The sequence below is a fragment of the Prionailurus bengalensis genome, chromosome B3, assembly GCF_016509475.1.
Source record: "Prionailurus bengalensis isolate Pbe53 chromosome B3, Fcat_Pben_1.1_paternal_pri, whole genome shotgun sequence".
Lineage (NCBI taxonomy): Eukaryota > Metazoa > Chordata > Mammalia > Carnivora > Felidae > Prionailurus > Prionailurus bengalensis.
In genome coordinates, this window is record NC_057355.1 from 135555710 (window position 1) to 135579021 (window position 23312).

The 23312-nt window shown below is 41.4% G+C and overlaps 1 protein-coding gene across 1 annotated transcript in view; it reads right to left on the minus strand.

Moving 5' to 3' along the window:
* The window catches only part of CATSPERB (cation channel sperm associated auxiliary subunit beta), a 109617-nt gene that overhangs the window by 65747 nt on the left and 20558 nt on the right, over window positions 1-23312 (minus strand). The window contains exons 6-10 of the mRNA XM_043556852.1: window positions 15526-15621; window positions 11034-11183; window positions 5984-6079; window positions 5728-5846; window positions 3776-3808 (exon numbers count right to left, since the gene is read on the minus strand). Coding sequence (XP_043412787.1) covers window positions 3776-3808; window positions 5728-5846; window positions 5984-6079; window positions 11034-11183; window positions 15526-15621 — 494 coding nt within the window. The remainder of the gene's footprint in view (window positions 1-3775; window positions 3809-5727; window positions 5847-5983; window positions 6080-11033; window positions 11184-15525; window positions 15622-23312) is intronic.

The following is a 23312-nucleotide window of genomic DNA, read 5'->3' on the forward strand; positions in this document are numbered from 1 at the left end:
CAACAGATATGTTCGTATTTAGGATATAGTGGGAGCAAGTGAGGAGAGTTTGTATTCAAAATTATTTAAATTTACATTTAAAAGTCACTGAGGGGGCACCTGGCTGGCTCAGCTGGTAGAGTGTGGGACTTGTGCTCTCTCGGTTAAGTTCGAGCCCCACACTGGGGGTAGAGATTACTTAAAAATTAAATCTTTAAATAAAATAAATAAATAAGTAAATAAATAAATGTGTGTCACTGAAAATCTAAAAGATGTAGGGGACAGGAAGAAGGAGGGAGAGTATATACAAAGGAGCAAGTGGGACTTTTTAATGTAGATTTTTATGTAACTGTTTTGGTTTTTAATTATGGGAATGTATTACTGTTTGAAAATAGTCATTTTTAGATGTTGGAAATTCTAATTTCCCTTGCAACATGTTCTCTCTGTTTCCAGATCTTCGTCAAGCACTCCGTTTTGATTTACACAGACAGAAAACATAGATATTAGGTGAAACGAGAGAAACAGCTTAGCACTGCTCATCACTGTTTCCTGTTCTCTTTATCTCCCCAACATCTGTGCTCACTGGTTTCTTTTGTTAAAGTTCTCTCCTGAGTATTTTCCTTAGCTGGAATAACTGGGTGATACACTTTCCAAACTCTTTCTTAATTGGAAAGATGAATAATCTCTTGATTGGAAAAAGGATTTTTGGATTTTGGTCCCTCTGTCTTGATAGCCTGTAGATGTGTATTTTACTCTTTTCCAGCTTCTGCTGCTGTATAAGTGAACTCTAATGCCAGTGAGGTATATTTTGCTTTTGTTTCTTCTGTTTGGAAAGTTGTAGTATTTTCCCCTTAATCGTCAAATTCAGAAATATTATTAGGAGATGCCCAAGCATACATCTTTTTCAATTCTTCCAGGATATAGTGGTTTTTTTCAATAGATAGCCTTGGATCTTTCTTAATTTTGGTGTAATTTTCTTCTGCTATTTGTGTTAGTATTGCCTGTCTTCTATCTGTTCCTTTTTTATTCCTCCCCAAACTTCTCTCACCTCTTAGACTTGGATTATCCTCAAAGGCTGATCTTTGCCCCGTGATTTTTTACCCATCTTCCCTGGTTTGAGAAGTTTCTTCCTCTTCATCTTCAGCACTGCTTATCTGCATCTAAACAGTGGCTATTCTATCCTTCAATTTATTCCATTACAAAAAACAATGTTTACTGATTTATTTTGAGTGAGAGCACAAGCAGAGAAGGAGCAGAGACAGAGGGAGAGAGGATGCCAAGCAGGCTCCATGCTGTCAGTGCAGAGCCCAAGGTGGGGCTTGAACTCACCAACCGTGAGTTAATGACTTGAGCCAAAAATCAAGAGTCGGATGCTTAACCAATGGAGCCACTCAGGTGCCCCAATTCATCCTATTTTTTAATCAGACACTCTAATTAAAGTGTGGTATTTAATCCCAGAAATTACTTTCATGTGGCACTTGAAACTCTAAGCTAATAGATGTTGGTGGTCTTTTCTTCTCGCTAATATCTCAGTGCCAAGAACAGGAGCCATAGAATAGACGCTCATTGGATAATTGTTAAATGAGTCGATTCATTTTGTTCTTCTTCATTTATCACCTTCTCCGTCAGCAACTCTGCTGTATGGTCTGATTCTAATGATCTTTTGTGCTCTCCGTCTGCTGAGCTGGCTTAGACGTATTTTGAAGGGAGCACTCAAGTCTGGTTTGGGAAGCATCTCAGACTGTGAAGTAACAGAAAGCCAAGTGGTCTCTCCACCTCTGGGCTGCCATTCCCCCTCACCTCAGAACCAGAAAGAAGCTTCTCTGCTTCCATCTCCTTCACCCTGCTCACCTCAGGCACAGGGAGAAAACAGCCTTCCCACTGGGCTTTTTTTCTCCAGGAGGCCAGCCACTCTCACAAGGTTGACTGAAATCTTCTCTGGGGGCTCCTGGATTTCTGCAAGCCAAGCACTCTCCAGGAGCCTCCACCTTCTAGCCCTCTACCTGCAGGTTGCCAAATGCCTTGTTCTCACCTGACCCATGAGAGGAAAGACATGCCAGGCCTCCTCATTGGGGTTCCCCAAAGCTTGAGGGGTTCCTCAAAGCTCAGGCTTTGAGTCCAGCTGTCTAGCATCCCCAACACTGCTGAGTTGACAGCCAGGTGGACTGCAGATGAAAGTTAGTGGGAGCCGAGGGGTAAGGAAAAGAGCTCAGGGTATAGTCCCCTCTGTCTCTTTATTTTATTGCTTCTTGTATGATTCAATTTTAGCTGACATATTTGGATTGATTTCTAACATCTCACTTTATGGTTGGTTTTCCATTCTTCTATCTTTGCACCTGTTTTCCTCCTTTCTTGCTTTTTGTGGGAACTGATGGATTAGTCCTTAATCTTCTTCCCGTCTTCTGGTGGGTTGGAAGCTTTAGGTCATATTTCCTTTTCTTTTGGGGTAATTATCCCTTAAACTGTATGGTTTGTGTTGAACTGAATACGTTTTTCTATCAAATTCCAAAATGATTCCCCATATTGATTCTCCCACCAAACGAGGGTCTCACAATAGGCTGGTCATCCGCTGAAAATCATCTCCCTTCCTCCTTGTAGTATCTGGAGTTTTGGTTCCGCCCAAGTATTAAACACAAAATTTGGAACTGTAAATTTTTTTTTTTTACGCCAATTCCATTCTTGGAACAAATATTTACTAAGTGCCTACTTTGTGGCAGGCACCGTGCTGGACGCGGATCCCAGAGTGGAGCTCACAGACGAAGTTCCTTCCTCTGTTAGAGTTTAGAGCATACGTTTTAGGTCTGTCACTATTTCTGGTATTCCACTCCTTCGTGGGGGTTTCTGGGTAGTAAGCTCCGCTAATGTCTTATCTGTGCAACTTTCTTTCCTTCTGGCTCGTTCTTGAATGACAGAGTTGTGCCGGGTACGGAATTCTATTTTGGCAGGTACTTCCCCCTGTTCTTTCTAATGTACATCAGTGTTGCCCATCAGACCTTCCTGGGTCTCTGCTTTACGTTTCCTCCAGTTAGTGTGGCAGGAATCTGTTGCATTTGTGTCCTGAGACATAAGTGCTCCTTCCTTCTAGGTTGTGAGAGCGAGTGAGTGTGTGTGTGTGTGTGTGTGTGTGTGTGCGTGCACAGCTGGGTGTGTGCCCACAGGCCTGCATGAGGATGGAAGGGGGACGGGCCATGGCAATAGGCTAGGAATCCTCATAATTTTGTGGTGGGCTCCGAACTCAAGCATGCTTATGTTGATGGGAATGACCTACTTGAATCACAAAACTTGACTTTGTAATAACAGAGGAAAGAAAAGACGGATGGAATCCCTTCCCCACCCCACCCTTCACAGGCCAGCAGCGGAGCTGTGGCTGGCTTAAATGGCACTTTTGTGAAAATTGGAGGTGCCCCTTTCTCCAGGCAGGCAGAGACCCACAAGGGGGGCGGGGTAGATGGACCGGGAGAAAAGTGTTAGCCAAATTTCAGCCCCAACTCTCTTTTCAAGGGGGTGCCCTTGTGCAGAATACACCCGAACAACCACAACAGTTCTGGAGAGAACATGTGAAGAAGTGGGGGAGGGGAGGCCAATGAAACAAGCAGATACACTTCTTCCTTTGAAAGGGAAGGAGATCATTGCTTAATGTCTGCTGGAAGTAAGTTTCTTTAAGTTCAAACTGGAAATAATATCACAGTAACAGGAATGATCTGTGTTGTGAATTCTTAATCTTGTGCCTCATCCCTCGGGTCATCAGGGAAACACTCCTCTTCTAACCAACCCCTGGAAAACGTAAGCTTCTTACCCTTTCGAAACCACAAAAGTCTGCCCTTGAAAACTACAAGAAAAAAAAGAAACACAACAACAACACTTTAATTTTTGCTTGCGTATCAGGAAGCATAACAAAACACAGCAATTTGAATTATACTAAAGGAAATGATGCTTTTTGTATCCCAGCAGTCAGGAGTGTCACCCATTAAAACCAGCCTCTAACATACTTTAAATAATATCCTGGAGATTTCCTCTCTGGTCTTTGCTTTGTTTCACTGTTTTATTGATTTATTTGTACTTGGACTTAATTACAGAAAGGATCTGAGTTTTTTGTTTTTGTTTTTGTTTTTTAAATCACGTAATGATTTAAACGAAGAGTTTAGAAGGGTACAGAAAGGTACTAAATCTGCCACCCACTGGGATTAGGAAATCCCTTAACATATTATTTTCTCCATGGTCCCCTGTTTCTCCTGCCTCACCCAGGGCCAGCCCTCACTGTACAACCTGTGCCCAATCCTCCATGTTTTGGAGTTAAGTCACTGTGCCCGGCTTCTTCAAGTCTCCAACAATTCCACGGTAAGCACACAAAAGGTCAGATCTGTTGGTTGTTTGAGCAACACATGGTACTTCCTCAGAAATGGTGAGGAAGGAGGGAAGGCTGTGAATATTCATAATCCCCACATGTAAGAAATATCTGCTTCTCAACCAAAGCAATCACCCCTTCTATACTCTCTCATCTTTTTTTCCACTGTTTCAAAATCTCTGTCACTGCTCTTATTTCTGTTGTGGTAGTTTTTGAGAGATGTTCATTGACATGTTTGAGAATTTCATGGTATATGTATTGCGTATCCTCACCAAAATGTATATGCCCCTCCACTCGATCCCAGTGGTAACTTTTTGACTTATGTTCATTTGTAATACTATATTTAGCTGTATAAATTACCATAAAGTATTTGGGGAACATACATAGCTATAAATAGATAAATAATCTTCTATATGTGCATGTTTAAAACATAAACTTGTGTGGCAATAAAATTAGCACCATTTCCAAAGGATATGGTCAACACTATGAGGCAAGGGGAAAAGCCATTGTATTCTGCTTTTACATTTTCTTTTTTTTATTTATTTTTTTTTTTAGTTTTTTTTTTTTTTAACGCTTATTTATTTTTGAGACAGAGAGAGACAGAGCATGAATGGGGGAGGGTCAGAGAGAGAGGGAGACACAGAATCCGAAACAGGCTCCAGGCTCCGAGCGGTCAGCACAGAGTCCGATGAGGAGCTCGAACTCACGGACCGCGAGATCACGACCTGAGCCGAAGTCGGCCGCCCAACCGACTGAGCCACCCAGGTGCCCCTGCTTTACATTTTCTAAAAGGAAGAAGCATTTAAATTCTAAGACACACCACACATAGCTCAAGTATCAAGTATGTCTACTTTATGTAGATAAAAGGTGAGATCAAAGAATTTGGTGTGTGTTATATCTTCTTTTTACTAGGTTCTCATGAGGCATTAGCAAATATTTTTTCTATTTTTTTTTAATCACAAACATTAAAGTAAATCAAACATAGTTTCTTCCTCTTGGAGGTTCTCATGAGGCATTAGCAAATACTTCTTCTATTTTTTTTTAAAGTCACAAATAGTAAAGTAAATTAAACATAGTTTCTTCCACTTGGAATTTTTAATTTTCCTCTTACAGTTTTTAAATTAATGACTACGGTTGTATTTCTGAACTAGGGATGTATTTATTTTTTTTTTTTAACGTTTATTTATTATTAAGAGACAGAGCATGAGCAGGGGAGGGGCAGAGAGAGGAGGAGAGACAGAATCCGAAGCAGGCTCCAGGCTCCGAGCTGTCAGCACAGAGCCCAACGTGGGGCTCAAACTCACAAACCGCAAGATCATGATCTGAGCCGAAGTCGGACGCTCAACCTACTGAGCCACCCAGGAGCCCCGAACTAGGAATGTATTTAAAAGCAATTCACGTACCGTTAAGACAGAGGATGATGGATAACGGAGATCTCCACTTACAAAAAGACCCAGAGAGGTGAGGATAACTAAAAAGTGATTGGTTAAAACCATATCCACCACTGAAAGCTTTGTGTGTTCTAAGGGGAGAAATCACACCAGGTTAAAAAGGAAGGAAAAGGTGAGCTCCTCAGCACAGACATTTCATTTCATTCATACTGATCAAGCATTGCTATATATGGGATCCTAAAGATGAAGTCACCATTAGAGGAATTACCTTCTCCAACTTGGGAATAGATCGTATCTGTCAGGTTATACCACGTGGTATCACTGTAATTCCAAAATCCAGAAAAACTGAGGCCTATGTAAATACCTAACAGGAGGAAAAAGGAAGATTCAGTCTAGATAACGTTACGAAGAGAGTAACCCACTTCTATGGTTCCCAGACTGCCGCAGCCAGAACTGACATCTGCCCCACCTTCCAAACCAATCTCTGCCCTGCCTCAACTCGCCTCCCCTCGGCTAGAATCTCACTTCCTAAGCATTGGAAAGATGAAGCGACTTCAGGTTAACATAGGATTTTAGCCAACTGTCTGATTTAAATTTTAAGGATTCTGTTTTGTATCAAAGGGATCAGAATATGTCCCCCCAAAATATGCCACTCTGGTTAAGAATTTTTTTGAGCTGAAGGCAACTGAGACTCAACAGATTCAGGAAGAGATCTCTGCCCTCCCCTTACCTGGCTATAAGCAGAGCATGACTTTCTCTTTGGGACACATGCCTCCCCACCCCTGTGCCAGGAAGAGAAGAGCCCTCTTCTCACCAAAGATGGAAGAGAAGTCTATGCTAAGTTTGCATAAACATACTTTACCAGAACAGCCCTTCTCTTTCATTAATCCCTTCACGTCTTTCCTAGTCACTTCCCCATACTTTATCATCCCCTGAAGCCCAACCTTCTTTCTTTTGTTAAAATGGTATATATGCCCCCAAGTTTAACCACTTATTTGAGCTTCACTGCTTTTAAGTTAACTCTGTGATGTAAATATTTTTTAGTGTTTATTTTTGAGAGAGAGAGAGAAAGAGACAGATAGACACACAGAGTGTGAGAGGGGAGGGGAAGAAAGAGAGGGAGACAACAGAATCTGAAGCAGGCTCCAGGCTCTGAGTTGTCAGCACAGACCCCCGACACGGGGCTCAAACTTGTGAACCGCGAGATCATGACCTGAGCCAAAGTCGGTCGCTTAACCGACTGAGCCACCCAGGTGCTCCTGTGAATGCAAATATTAAATTAAAATGTGTGCCTTTTTTTCCTGATAATCTGCCTTTGTTAATTTAATTCACAGCCCTCATTCACTAGACATAAGAGAGTAGAGGAAGAGGGTTTTTTTTCTTCCCTGATGGTATTTTTGTAAGCGTAAGTACATTCCTAGTTCAGAAATACAATCTTAGTCAATAATTTTAAAATTCCAAGAAGGAAGTTAAAATTCCAAGAGGAAGAAACTATGTTTGATTTACTTTACTATTTGTGATTTTTAAAAAATAGAAAAAGTATTTGCTTATGCCTCATGAGAACCTCGTAAAAGAAGACAGAACACACTGCAAATACTTTGATCTCACTTTTCTTTGGCCATACCTAGGAGTGTTGAGAGTCTTTTGCTTTAAATGTGGAATATTAACCTGAAATCTAGTCAACAGGCATAATTATCGAGGGTGGTGGGAGAGCCTGAAGACGGTTGATGATCTAACGCATGTGCTCTGTTTCCCAAAGACGAATGTAGGACCACTCATGTGGTGAAGTGTATATTTCCACTCTCGGCTGTTTTCTGTGTAGGGAAAGATGTAGCAGGAAGTGTTGTCACCATATACTTTTTCCAGAGAGAGAAAAAGCTAATGACGTGTGTTGCCATTCTGAGCTCTAAGTCTCGTTCCGCAGATAACACTATCCTGTATTCTAAGTAGGGATGGTCATCGGTGTCCAGTATGATATCACATGACCAGGGCCCTGCAAAGTTTAGAAATATTCAATAGAAGGGTAAGTAGGAAAACAAATGTCTCGTTCTGGTTAATACTTTGAGGCTCAAATTAAGTTACAAAGCCACTCTGTATAACAAACGACCACGACTGTACCCCAGGGTTACAGAAGCTGATGTGGACCATTGTGAAGAGTTTGGATTCTATTCTACTGGCCATAAGGGAAGCCGCTGCGTGTCTGAGGCAGGGAAGTGATGTGATTTGGTTTATACTTGAGAAGACCACTCTGGTGGCTGTATGGAAGATGGGTTGTATTGGAAGATGGGCAAGAATACAAATAGGGAGACCACTTAAGAAGCTATGAATTAGTCTCGTGGAAAACCAACATTGACTTAAGACTTTAGCAGAGGAAAGAAGCGGTCACACTGGGGATACACACTGGGTACGGCACCATCCTGGAATGTCATGAGAGTAAGGGCAGTCAAGAATGTGTTCTAGACTTTAGCTTGGAGCAACTCCATATGAATTGGGATAAGGAATACTGGAGAAGAACAGATTTCAGAAGGAGATGAGTCAAGAGTTCTGGATCAGTTACTGTATTTGAGATGCTCAGTAGACATCAGGAGGAAATGTAAGCTATAGACAATTGCATAGAGGAGTTTGGTCTCCACGGAGTGCTCAGCACCAGAAATATAGGTCTGAGAATCACTGGCCTGGAGACAGCACTTAAACCATAGGACTGGGTTAAGTTTTTCAAAGAGAGAGACGTGGCTCCCTAAGGAAGGAGAGTCAAGGACAAAGCCCTGAGTTTGACAACTACTTGAGGGGACACACCAAAGAGGAGTCTGTCTGGAAAACTAAGGAATGACCAATGTGGTCAGATAAAAGCAATCAAAGGTGATACCGAGAAAGCCAAGAGGATGAAGTGTTTTGGAGACAGAGTGGCCAGCCGTGTCTGGTGCTGCTGGGAAGGAAAGTAGAATGAGGATAAAGAATTGGCGGCTGGGGATGCCTGGGTGGCTCAGTTGGTTAAGCGTCCAGCTTCAGCTCAGGCCATGATCTCACGGCTCATGAGTCTGAACCCCGTGTCAAGCTCTGTGCTGTCAGCCCTGCTTGCACTCTCTGTCTCTCTCAAAAATAAATAAACATTGGGGCACCTGGGTGACTCAGTCGGTTGAGCGTCCGACTTTAGCTCAGGTCATGATCTCACGGTCTGTGAGTTCAAGCCCTGCATCGGGCTCTGTGCTGATGGCTCAGAGCCTGGAGCCTGCTTTGGATCCTGTGTCTCCTTCTCTCTCTGCCCCTCCTCCGCTCACGCTTTGTCTCACTCTGTTTCTCAAAAATAAATAAATGTAAAAAAATAAAAATAAAAAATAAACATTAAAAAAAGAAGAAGAAGAACGGGTGGCTGGAACTGACAATATGGAAATCAGGAATGGTCTTGGGAAGAAACGTTTCACAAGACCGGCGGGCACCAAACACTCATCTCTAGAGGAATGAAGACAAAGCGGGAGGTGGGACAACGGAGCACCATCTACAATAAGTTCTTTGCCCAAATTTTGCTTTGAAGGAGAACAGAAAAACAGCTAGGATGCTCCCAAACAAAGGAGGGTTTTTCTGTGCGCCAATGGACCCAATCCAGCGAGGAGAGAGGGCAGACGATGCAGAGGGAAAGGTGGCATTTGCAGCAGAGAGGCAGCAGGAGCAAGGGGCTTCAGATGGTCACAGGGAACGGGATCCAGAACACAAGGGTTGGGGGTGGTGGCCTCCGACAGGTGGAGTCTGGGCAGAGATGCTTCTGGCAACGCAACAGGCGAGGAGGCAAGGCTCACAAGCACCAATGCGGGTAGAACGGCAGGTTTGCAGGTGCAATGACGAAGGAGTGCCTTGTGGTCGATCTTGGTTTTCTATATTAAATATTAGATAAAGGCACAGCTGAGAGTGGAAAGGGGAAGGGGGTGACGTGGAGGGTTTGAGGTGTGGGAAGAGGTGTGAGATAAGGCCACTTGGCGGAATCGGAAAATAAACATACCAGCGAAGAGGGACAGGGTTTCTGGGTGGTGCTGAGGGCCCACTTGAGACTCGGGATCGGGAATTTAAAGTGAGAGCGGTCGGTGGAATGCGAAAGGGAGACTGGCGTGCAGTGTCTTCTCTAGCAACATTCCGCTGTCTCGGGGCAGGACTAGAGGTGGTTTTAACCGGAGCTGGCACTGCTCGGGGAATGGAAGACAGGGCAGGGAAGCTACAGAAGGATCTGTAAGGGTGGGCTATGCAAATTATGGGGGAGGGGAGAGAGAAAACCAAGGGTGTTGGGAAGTGGAGAAGGTGGTAGGGACAAGACACTGAAGTCTCAGTGAAATCGAAGGAGCACCGGAGTGGGAGCACTAGAAGAGGTGGTAAGAACGTGAGGGGAGGGGGCGTGGACAGTGTGAGTTGCTCATGGTAGAGACTCCACAGGTAACAACATTAGGGGAGATGAGGAGGTCCAGAATATGGCCACAGAAGTGCCATGGGGGAAGATCATTGCAGGAAACGACGTCTGGCCGTTGAGTATTACGTCGGTCATCCACATGGGCGGTGAGTTGGATTCGAGGATTTTAGTGTGGATTTTAGGGTGCCCATATTATTTGTGAGTAATAATATTTTGTTTCTTTTAATTCTTTTATTTTCCTTTTCATTCATTGGGTTTGGGGACTAGAAGGTCACCGATGATCTAGGAAAAACAACTATCATAATACATTAGAAGTTGAAATGATGGGGTGCCTGGGTGGCTCAGTCGGTTAAGTGTCCGGCTTCAGCTCATGTCATGATCTCACAGCTCGTGAGTTCAAGCCCCACGTCGGGGTCTGTGCTGACAGCTCAGAGCCTGCTTCGGATTCTACGTCTCCCTCTCCTTCTGCCCCTTCCCCACTCATTTTCTCTCTCTCTCTCTCTCTCTCTCTCTCAATAATAAACATTAAAAAAAAAGTTGAAACAGAGTAGGATGCTTTTAAATACTACAGTAGGAATCTAAAAGCACCTACATAATAAATGAAGTAATGTTATGATGCCTTAGAACATGATTCCCATTTTACACAAGGAGTCACCTCTGAGAGGAAATAACATATTAATAGAAATCAGGAGATAAGTGAAATTAGGAGAGACGCTACCGTCACGATGAACATGACCAAAAGTCACAGAGTAAAAGTAGTTGATCACACTTGCAAGTTGACAAGGGGAAGTGACAAAGAGTAAATTCGCAGGTATTTTTAGGAAACGCTTTGACTCCGTTGAGTCTAACTTGCACTGCCAGTTAAACACTGCTGTTATAAAACACAAAACCCACATCCAACTTTCAACACGGCCAACGGACTTACCGTTGTAGGTTTCATTCAAAATGAAGCCAAGTAACGCTACATCGTTAGCACAGGGGCATTTTGCCACTTTGAGATCCATCACGTGCTGATACACTTCGCTGATATCATTTTTTGTCATTATGGCCCCGAGATCCCCCTGAAGAATAGGTTCTGTGGAAATCAGATTTAGGTGTTTATAAATCGTGGCTGCAGGCTTGAATAGGGACGTTACTGCTTTCCTTTAAAGGTTTTTTTATTTTTAATTTCCCCCAAGTTTTTATTTAAATTCCAGTTAGTTAACAAACAGGGTAATATTCGTTTCAGGTGTAGAATTTAGCAATTCAACACCTACACACAACACCTGGTGCTCATCACAAGTGCCCCGTTTAAGGATTTTTAAAGCATTATGTAGAGGGCCTATTTCATTTTCCAAAAAGCAGGTGTATTACCTCACCCTTCATCAGCTAAAAAAAAAAAAAAAAGGTTGATTCTTATTTTCCAGAGTAGAAGGAATGAAGGCTAAGTGCCCTTCATGGGGGCCTGGCACAGTCACACTGCAGAAGAACGTGTGTGATGGCAGACACTGCTTTGGTCACCTTTGGGGACAAGGACTGGCCGCAGGATCTCTCCCTAGAAATGGAATTGCTGGGTCATAGGACACTTACGATGGAGAACAGCTTCTGCTTCAAAAGCCCACACCACACATTTACTTTTTGTTCTCTTCCTCCGATTCCACAGAAACGGCAGCAGATATAGAACAATGGGAATAAATCCAGAATACCAGTAGATGGGGAAAGGTATCATTAGGGGCTGAGACACTGGGGGATTTCCAGAAGAGACACAGAAGCTGGGCTGGGATTACAAGGAAAAACCAATGAGAGGGGTACAGGTTCCACCCCTCAACCTGGCAATCTATTCTTGGATATGCAAAGCATTGGGGCTGGATGAAGTCAAATTTTAATAAAAAAATAGGGGAATTTTTTTTCTTCTGAAAAATGAGAAAAGGGAGTACAAAAAGCAAGCCAGGGCAATTTGACAGAATACTGTTGTCTGAATTTCAAAAACAGCCAAGGGATTTTTAAAAAGAAGTATCTAGGGGCGCCTGCGTGGCTCAGTCGGTTGAGTGTCCGACTTTGGCTCAGGTCATGATCTAGTGGTAGGTTCAAGCCCTGCATTGGGCTCTGTGCTGACAGCTCAGAGCCTGGAGCCTGCTTCGGATTCTGTATCTCCCTCTCTCTCTGCCCCTCCCCCACTCATGCTCTGTCTCTCTCTCTCTGTCAAAAATGAAAAAAACATTTAAAAAAATAAAATAAAGAGATATTTAATAATTGATTCTTTAGCTGTTTACATTTCTACAATGTAGATCTTTACCATTTCCCCCAAATCTACGCAAAGCCCAAAGACTTTAAGTGATAACATTTTTCACTTCCTGCAAAAGCAAGAAATGGAGGTAGATTTCCATCTGGGTTGATACAGTGTAGCTTAGAACAGAAAGAGATCGAACTTATAAACCAATGTTATTCACTCTGAAATTCAAAGGCATTTGGGGTATGGCAGCTGACTCTCCAGGGTGACAGCGTGTCTGTGCAGGCAATTAATAACCAGATCTTATAGGACAGAGAGACTGGACCTTGTTGCTGGGACATGATCACATCAAAATGAAAACACCTCAATGTACAAGCTCCCTAGAGTCAGATACTGTATTTTAAATGTTTTAAGAATGAGGGAGTGGTTATAAGTCTTGACTACTATTGAGAAGTCAATGAGGAGACAGAAAAGGGACCCTTATGAAAGGGAACCAGGGATTGTGATTAGGAACAGTGTTAGTGGAGGGGTCTAGGGGGTGGATTTGGAGTTAGTAGTGAATAAAGAGTTCCTACTCTAACCCTAACTTTAACCCTTAATTGCCCCCTTCTCAATGCTTTCTCCCCATGTCTCCAGCATTTCAGTAAATGAGACCATCACCCATTTGATTGCTCAGTAAGAAATCTAGGATTCATTCTGATTCCTCTGTCTGCCTTATCCCTCGTCCACCAGGAAGGAACTCCTACCAGCTCTACTTCCGAAACACATTCTAAAGATTCTTATTTCTCACCATCTCCACCCCCCGGCCCATGTCCCCAGGACCACCTCCCAGGTGGACCAGGGCAACAGCTGTCAACCAATCTCCTCTATGCCATTCTTGCCATCCTTCTCTGAGTGTCTTCACACAGCAGCCAAGGTGACCCATTTAGAAAGCAGGAGTCAGACTGTATCACTCCCCAGCTTCAAACGCTCCAAAGGCTCTTCCTTAGAATAACACCTGCACTTATTACCATGCTCCCTGCTGGCCTCTCCCAACGTATCATAAGCCACTCTGCCTGTCGTTTACTCTGCTTCCACATCACAGGCCTCCTTTCTCTTCCCCAAACACATGAACCTCATTTCTGCATCTGGAACCTTTAAGAACAACTCATTTGTAGAACTCTTTGCTACCACGTTACCTCTATACATTCTAAATTAAGTATATGCCAACATTTAAATGCAGTAGATAATAACCTGGGTGCATTTCAATGTGTTGTGATTCAGATTTCAAAAATATTTTGAAAACTGAAATAATTATGGACTGTTACTTCAGTACTTAAAGGTAGCTAGCACAGGACTTCAAAATATCCATCTCAAAGGCTTGCAATTACTATTGAATAACTATTTAAAAAATTTTTTTTAATGTTTATTTTTGAGAGACAGAGCGTCAGTGGGGGAGGGGCAGAGAGAGAGGGAGACACAGAATCCGAAGCAGGCTCCAGGCTCTGAACTGTCAGCACGGAGCCCAACACGGGGCCCAAACTCAAGAACCACGAGATCATGACCTGAGCCGAAGTCAGACGCTTAACCGACTGAGCCACCCAGGCGCCCCAATAATTGACTATTTTTTAAAAACCTGGACGCTATGACAAAATAATAAAGCACAACATTTTGTCATTTTTCAAGTATTTTAATTTTGGTTAAAGAAATAAAACAATATAGAATGATTGAAGATATCTCTGCTCCCTTTGTGGCCCCATTTCCAAATTTTCCCCAAATGCAACCACTATCATGAAATTGCTGTGTATGATTCTAATCCTATGTTTTTACATTTTTACTACAATATATATGTACCCATGAATGGTACATAGCATTCTTATGTGTTTTCTAAATTTTGAGTAAATGTTCTCCTATTCTATTCTGAAACTTGAATTTTCATTCAATGCTTTTGAGTTCTGTTCTTGATGATATATATGGGTCTATTTCCTTCATTTTAACAGAAAATTCTACAGGTATCTGTCTTTTCCCCTATTGATGGACATTTAAGTTGTTTCTCATTTCTATTACAAATAATGCTACATTAAATAGATCTGTCTTTTGCACACATGCAACCTTTGTTCTAGACCAGTTCTCAATCCTCTGCCCGTCAGAATCACCTGGGGGGATTTTTTTTTTTTTTTTTTTTTTTTTTTTAGTTACAGATGGCTGGCTCCACTTCTAGAGCTCAGATTTTATTTTATGTTTATTTATTTATTTGGGGTGGCGGGGGGAGAGGCAGAGAGAGAGGGAGAGAGAAAGAATCCCAAGAAGGCTCTGCACTGCAATCACAGAACCTGAAGTGGGGCTTGAACCCATGAACCACGAGATCATGACCTGAGCCAAAATCAAGAGTCAGATGCTTAATCCACTGAGTTATCCAGGCACCCTTAGAGGTCAGATTTTAATTGACATAAGGTTGGGTGGGACATCATTACTTTTCTTGAAGCTACCCACTTTCCTAAAGCTACTACTTTCCATAAGATGTATTATTTATTTATCTTTATTCTGCATTCTACATAGCACCATCAGAGTGGGAGTAAAGAATAAAAGTAAAAAGCACCTGAAACTAATATTACACTGTATGTTAAATAACTGCAATTTAAATTTTTAAAAAAAAGGGAAGGTGAGGAAAGTAAAGATAAATATAAGATCCAGGAATGAGGACTTAAAAAAATACAATTTAATGCTATGGATGATCAAAAATTGGACTATAAGTCAGACAACTGGAAAAGAGAAGCCTAGACAATTATATCACTCAGTGTTCATAACCTTAAAAGAACCAATTTTTCATGAAAAAAATGTAAATGTTCCTACAAAGAATGAGCAAATATTTTTGCTGATGGTCATCCTAAAGGAAACTGAAATGCAATGAACACTATCTTTTGTAACATGTTCATAGAATGTGCAAAAACTAACTTTATAAAGCCATTATTTATCATGACCTCCATATGATTATAGAAAAAAGATATATTTCCATATTTCTATAGCACTCTTTGCAGACCTCTATTAACCATTAGAGGTGTATTTAATTATTTGTTTTCCTCATCAGAATGGGAGCCCCTCAAGGGTAATGATCATCTCTCTCTTTTTTATCGCTAGAACTTAGCACGGAGTCTGGCATATAGTAGGTTACAACATGTGTTGAAAGAATATTATGAATTCCATTTTACTTTTCTCTGTTGGCATTTACCTCGGACATTATCCAATAGTGTTCCTTCCGTAGTATAAATATGTAATCCGTGTTGTAATGTGATCCTTACTAACCATTCTTCTACAGCTGCGATATCTGTTTGAAAACAAAAGGCGAATAATTAGCTATTTTTTGTGTGTGCCAAGTTGGTGAAATTTAAGGCTATATACACACGACCAACAACATTATTATTCATTTCCCAATCGCTTTGACTGCATTTAAATATAAGGTTTCCATGCTTTTCCTACAGACATTTTGATGATTAAATAAATTAAAAAAAAAAAAAGAATTATGAAGTGGCCTTACTACCACAACCATAAATCCAGATAATATTTTAGATCATAATTTTTCTATAAGAGCTGTTGTGGCTTGGGAAAGAGCAAATGATGACACTTCATGTGAAGTGGTATACTATTATTTTAAAGCAGACCATGATTAATTAAAATATATAGTGTAGGGGCACCTGGGTGTCTCGGTTGGTTAAGCATCCAACTTTGGCTCAGGTCATGACCTCACAGTTTGTGGGTTTGAGCCCCGCGTCGGGCTCTGCACAGACAGTGCTGAGCCTGCTTGGGATTCTCTCTCTCCCTCTTTCTCTCTGTCCCTCCCCAATTCGCTCTTTCTCAAAATAAACTTTATATATATATATATATATATATATATATATATACGTATATATATATGTATATATGTGTATACATATGTGTATATATATACACGTATGTACACGTATATACATATATATATGCATATATGTGTATACATATGTGTATACATATACACGTATGTACACGTATATACATATATACACATAAAGAATATATATATGTATATATGTATATATATGGTGTAACCCCTAGGTCCAACACACAAAAAAATAATTTAAGGTACAAATAATAAGCCAATAGTAGAGATAAATAGAATAAAACATAATTAATATAAATGAGGACAGAGAAAGAAAAGTAGAACAGAAGAGGGGTGTCTGGGTGGCTCAGTCAATTAAGTGTCTGACTTTGGCTCAGGTCATGATCTCATGGTTCATGGGTTTGAGCCCCACATCAGGCTCTACACTGTCAGCATGGAGGGAGTGTGGAGGGGCAGGGATGGAACTTTCTGCCTCACACAGTGCACTTTCCCCAGGCTGGTGGTCTGCACACCCTGTTTCCCCCTCTCCTGCCCGCTGGCCCTTTCTTGGTTCCCTTCTTGGCTGCGGATCCACTCACGAGCTCAGGGTCTGGCCACCACAGACACCCGCCCCCTCCTCCTGTGGGGTGAGGGACAGAGTCACACACTGGCCACACGAATGCCGGCCACTTCTTCCCCCTGTGGCTTTCACTATTGAGTTTCTGTTCTCACTGGCAAGTCCATTCACCAGCACCTCAGGCTCAGCACAGAGCCTCATCCCACGCAAAAATTTCTGTCTGCCTGGGACGGGCTCCTGGTCCCTGAGGGTGGCTGCACGTGTGCCCTCTGGCTTCCCTTTGGGCTAAAAGCTCTTCCTACTCTGGCGGTCATTTTCTTCAGAATTACAACTTCTCTCACATGAGGGACACTTACCCCACTGGGGCCCAGATCCCAGGGGCTTATCTTTTAAAGGGGGGTGGTAGGGGCAGATTTAGCTGGGGACAGGGCTTATGATTCTGTTGTAGTGGGTGAAATTAATAACTAATATTAAATATTAGTTATTAAATTAACTATTAAGTAACTAATATTAAAATTTACTGGTTCATGAGAGAAAAAAGAAAACAGAAGAGAAGGAATAGAAAATACCCTGATGATAAATTTCAAAACAACCATATCAACAATTACATTAAACATAAATGATCTAAAAATACCAGTCAAAAGATTTCCAGACAAAATGTAAAAATCAAGACTGAATATGCTATCTATAAGAAATCCACTTTATAATTTTTTTTTTCAACGTTTATTTATTTTTGGGACAGAGAGAGACAGAGCATGAATGGGGGAGGGGCAGAGAGAGAGGGAGACACAGAATCGGAAACAGGCTCCAGGCTCTGAGCCATCAGCCCAGAGCCCAACGCGGGGCTCGAACTCCCGGACCGCGAGATCGTGACCTGGCTGAAGTCGGACGCTTAACCGACTGCGCCACCCAGGCGCCCCAAGAAATCCACTTTAAATATAAAAGTATATATAAAAATATAAATATAAAAGCATTGATGGGGAAGCCATGGGTGGTGAACTCAGCCTGGGAGCTCTTGTGACATGGGCCAAGGCTGAGGCTAAAACCAGGGTGCACTCGTGAAAAACATGCCTGACCCAAATGACAGCTGAATGGGTTTTCATGTACACCCAGGCATCTAGTTGGGTCTGTGCAGTGGCTGCTGAAGTAGCTAGTGTGCCCAAATAGATCAGATGATATCTGTGCTTCTTGCTGTCACTATTTTCCATCAAGCAATTCCTGGACTTCGAGAAAGATAATGGTGTGAGAAAACATCATGTATGTTTCTACAAAAGGAGCTTCCCACGTGACTGGCTGACCCAGAGAAGTCAATCTTTGGATGTATGACTTAACTGGCCCTCCGTGGGACTGGTTCAGAGTTGGTATGTACATAACCATCTTTGACTTTTAAAATATGAAGAGCCCTGGGGACCCACACGTCTTGGATAACTCTTTACAAGTTCTGACTAAAGACAGAAATGATATGGTTCCTATAATGGCACATGGAGTGATTGACTATAAGGAAAAGTGTGGATTTAATTCTTTAAAAAAAATTTTTTTTGTAAATGTTTATTTATTTTTGAGAGAGAGACAGAGAGAGAGGCAGAGAGAGAGAGAGAGAGAGGCAGAGCAAGAGCAGAGGAGAGGCAGAGAAAAAGGAAGACCTAGAATTGGAAGCAGGCTCCAGCCTCTGAGCTGTCAGCACAGAGCCCTGCATGGGGCTGGAACTCAGGAACTGCAAGATCATGACCTGAGCGGAAGTTGGATGCTTAACCGATTGAGCCACCCAGGCGCCTCTGGATTTAATTCTTTATTAACAGTAACATCCAATTATTATCTATTATAAATCAAATTAGGTTGGATTTATAGCAACTGCATCTCTTCCCACATGTTTATTAACCAGCACACGCTTCTGGTGGTAATACTAATCCCGCTCATCCTAAACACACAGGAAATATTAATCCCACCTGCAATGTGGTTAATGTAGTGAAAGATGTATATGAAACAGCCAAGAAGCCATGCAATGCAGGGTTAGCTGGTAGATCCAGAACTGGAAGTTGAAGAGGTTCAATGACAAAGCTCCACACAAACCTAGTCAAGTAGTTGATGTGCCCTCACATCGGTCTCACACGCTATTCAAGAATTCAGTGAGACCCTGATGAATATGGATGCAAAAATTCTCAGTAAGATACTAGCAAATCGAATTCAACAGCATATAAAAAGAATTATTCACCATGATCAAGTGGGATTCATTCCTGGGATGCAGGGCTGGTTCAACATTCGCAAATCAATCAACGTGATACATCACATTAACAAAAAAAGAGAAGAACCATATGATCCTGTCAATCGATGCAGAAAAGGCCTTTGACAAAATCCAGCACCCTTTCTTAATAAAAACCCTTGAGAAAGTCGCGATAGAAGGAACATACTTAAAGATCATAAAAGCCATTTATGAAAAGCCCACAGCTAACATCATCCTCAATGGGGAAAAACTGAGAGCTTTTTCCCTGAGATCAGGAACACGACAGGGATGCCCACTCTCACCGCTGTTGTTTAACATAGTGCTGGAAGTTCTAGCATCAGCAATCAGACAGCAAAAGGAAATCAAAGGCATCAAAATTGGCAAAGATGAAGTCAAGCTTTCGCTTTTTGCAGATGACATGATATTATACATGGAAAATCCGATAGACTCCACCAAAAGTCTGCTAGAACTGATACAGGAATTCAGCAAAGTTGCAGGATACAAAATCAATGTACGGAAATCAGTTGCATTCTTATACACTAACAATGAAGGAACAGAAAGACAAATAAAGAAACTGATCCCATTCACAATTGCACCAAGAAGCATAAAATACCTAGGAATAAATCTAACCAAAGATGTAAAGGATCTGTATGCTGAAAACTATAGAAAGCTTATGAAGGTAATTGAAGAAGATATAAAGAAATGGAAAGACATTGCCTGCTCATGGATTGGAAAAATAAATATTGTCAAAATGTCAATACTGCCCAAAGCTATCTACACATTCAATGCAATCCCAATCAAAATTGCACCAGCATTCTTCTCGAAACTAGAACAAGCAATCCTAAAATTCATATGGAACCACAAAAGGCCCCGAATAGCCAAAGGAATTTTGAAGAAGAAGACCAAAGCAGGAGGCATCACAATCCCAGACTTTAGCCTCTACTACAAAGCTGTCATCATCAAGACAGCATGGTATTGGCACAAAAACAGACACACAGACCAATGGAATAGAATAGAAACTCCAGAACTAGACCCACAAACATATGGGCAACTCATCTTTGACAAAGCAGGAAAGAACATCCAATGGAAAAAAGACAGCCTCTTTAACAAATGGTGCTGGGAGAACTGGACAGCAACATGCAGAAGGTTGAAACTAGACCACTTTCTCACACCATCCACAAAAATAAACTCAAAATGGATAAAGGACCTAAATGTGAGACAGGAAACCATCAAAACCTTAGAGGAGAAAGCAGGAAAAGACCTCTCTGACCTCAGCCGTAGCAATCTCTAACTCGACACATCCCCAAAGGCAAGGGAATTAAAGGCAAAAATGAATTACTGGGACCTAATGAAGATAAAAAGCTTTGCACAGCAAAGGAAACAACCAACAAAACTAAAAGGCAACCAACGGAATGGGAAAAGATATTCGCAAATGACATATCGGACAAAGGGCTAGTATCTAAGATCTATAAAGAGCTCACCAAACTCCACACCCGAAAAACAAATAACCCAGTGAAGAAATGGGCAGAAAACATGAATAGACACTTCTCTAAAGAAGACATCCGGATGGCCAACAGGCACATGAAAAGATGCTCAGTGTCGCTCCTTATCAGGGAAATACAAATCAAAACCACACTCAGGTATCACCTCACGCCAGTCAGAGTGGCCAAAATGAACAAATCAGGAGACTATAGGTGCTGGAGAGGATGTGGAGAAACGGGAACCCTCTTGCACTGTTGGTGGGAATGCGAATTGGTGCAGCCGCTCTGGAAAGCAGTGTGGAGGTTCCTCAGAAAATTAAAAATAGACCTACCCTATGACCCAGCAATAGCACTGCTAGGAATTTATCCAAGGGATACAGGAGTACTGATGCATAGGGGCACTTGTACCCCAGTGTTCATAGCAGCACTCTCAACAATAGCCAAATTATGGAAAGAGCCTAAATGTCCATCAACTGATGAATGGATAAAGAAATTGTGGTTTATATACATATTGGAATACTATGTGGCAATGAGAAAAAATGAAATATGGCCTTTTGTAGCAACATGGATGGAACTGGAGAGTGTGATGCTAAGTGAAATAAGCCATACAGAGAAAGACAGATACCATATGGTTTCACTCTTATGTGGATCCTGAGAAACTTAACAGGAACCCATGGGGGAGGGGAAGGAAAAAAAAAAAAAAAAGAGGTTAGAGTGGGAGAGAGCCAAAGCATAAGAGACTGTTAAAAACTGAGAACAAACTGAGGGTTGATGGGGGGTGGGAGGGAGGGGACGGTGGGTGATGGGTATTGAGGAGGGCACCTTTTGGGATGAGCACTTGGTGTTGTATGGAAACCAATTCGTCAATAAATTTCATATATATAAAAAAAAACAAAAAATAAAAAAAAAAGAATTCAGTGAGAACAACAGTAGAACTGCATTAAGAGTTATAGAAAAGAGGGATATCTGGCTGTTAAAACCCTAGTTACTTTGGGTAAAGAAGATGTGTCCACTAGATAAGTGACCAAGGCGATGGTATCCCATCACTATGAGATAGCTATGGGATAGCACCATAGCTATTCCAGTGCTTGAATGTTTATTTTTGCTAGACTAGCTGGTTGTTTTCCATGGAGTCCTTCCTACAGCTCCAGTTCCTCCATTACACTAGTAACCTGAGCAATTTTTCATCCTATCTTGTTGTGCTATGGTTAATTCCCTCCCCACATGCTCTGCTCTCTGATTTAAATTTCTGCCTTCCTCCATCTGATTGGATTCTCGGTGGGAGGCATCAGTACTTTTGTGTTTGATCTTATTTACTGACGTCTTGATTTTATTTTAAAATTCATTTGTGCGCTTTCATGCTGTTGGTCAATGTGTTCTAATGGTTGCCTTGGGAAAAACAGGCAAGAGAATGAAAAAAAGAAAGATACATTATGCAAATACTAATTCACAGACAGCTGTAGTGGCTATATCAATACCTGACAAAGACGATTTCAGATCAAGGTAATATCAGGAATAAAGAGCAGCAATGCATATGATAAAGGGATCAATTCACTAAAAAGCTGCAACAACTCCAAATGTGTACATGCTTAACAAGAGCTTCAAAGTACATGAATCAAAGGCTGATAAAACTGAAAAAAGAAATCTAAAAATCCACCATTATACTTGGATATTTCAAAACTCCTCTCTCAGTAACTGACAAAAATCAGTACGAATATAGAAAAGCTGAATGCTACCAAACCAACTGACCTAACCAACAATTATAGAGCATTCCAGCTGAGAATAGCAGAAGGTTTTTTTTCACGTGTGCGTGCAAGATTCCCCAAACGAGCCATACCGGACATCTTAACAAATTATCATCTGAAATATGTTCTCAGAACACAGAATTAATCTGGAAAAAATAGATAACAGAAAGATATCTGGAAAGTCTCCAAGTATTTGGACATCTTACAATGTACTTCTAAATAATCACAGGTCAAAGAGAAAGCAGGAGGGCAAATGAGAAAGTATTTCTAACTGAGAGAAAATGAAAACACACCACATCGAAATTTACGAGACGCAGCGAAAGCAGTGCTAGAGAGAAATATATAGCAGTAAAATATTTATATTGGATAAAAGAAATACCTCAAATCAATGATCTGAAGCTCGGGTTGAAAGACAGTAAAGGCCTTATACAGAGTCAAATAGTAAATATTTTGGGCTTTGTGGGCCATATGGTCTCTGTCACAACACTAACTCTGCCACAGTAATACAAAAGCAGCCCCAGCAAACACATAAATTGATGAACATGGCTGTGTACCAATAAAACTCTGTGTACAAACACAGGCTGCAGGCCAAAAGTGTAGTTTGCTGACCCCTAATCTAAAGGTTCCCAAATTAAGAAACTAGGGAAAAGGGGGCAAATTAAACCAAAAGCAAATAGAAGAATAAGATAAAGAGTGAGGTTCAATGAAATGAAGGCCAAAAAATCAAAACAAAACAAAACAAAACCCCCAAAAAACTAATATTCTCAATCAGTGAAATCAAAAGATGTTTATTTGCAAGGGTCTATAAAATTGAGGAAACTGCCAGACTAATCAAGAAGAAAAAAAGGTGCAAATAACTCCTATTAGAGGTGAAATAGGGAACCTCACTGGGGACTGTCTATTCTACTCGCTGTGTCATAAATTCAAAAATGTAGATGAAACGGAAAAGTTCCTACAAAGATGCAAACTGCCAAAACACACTTGAGAAAAACTAGAAGATGCGAATGTTCCCACATCTATTAAGGAAACTGGATTTGTGGTTAAAAGCTTTCTCACAAAGAAAACTCCAGACCCGGATATCTTCACTGGCCTGGAGAAGCTCACCAAACATTTAATGAAAAGAGAATATCAATACTACA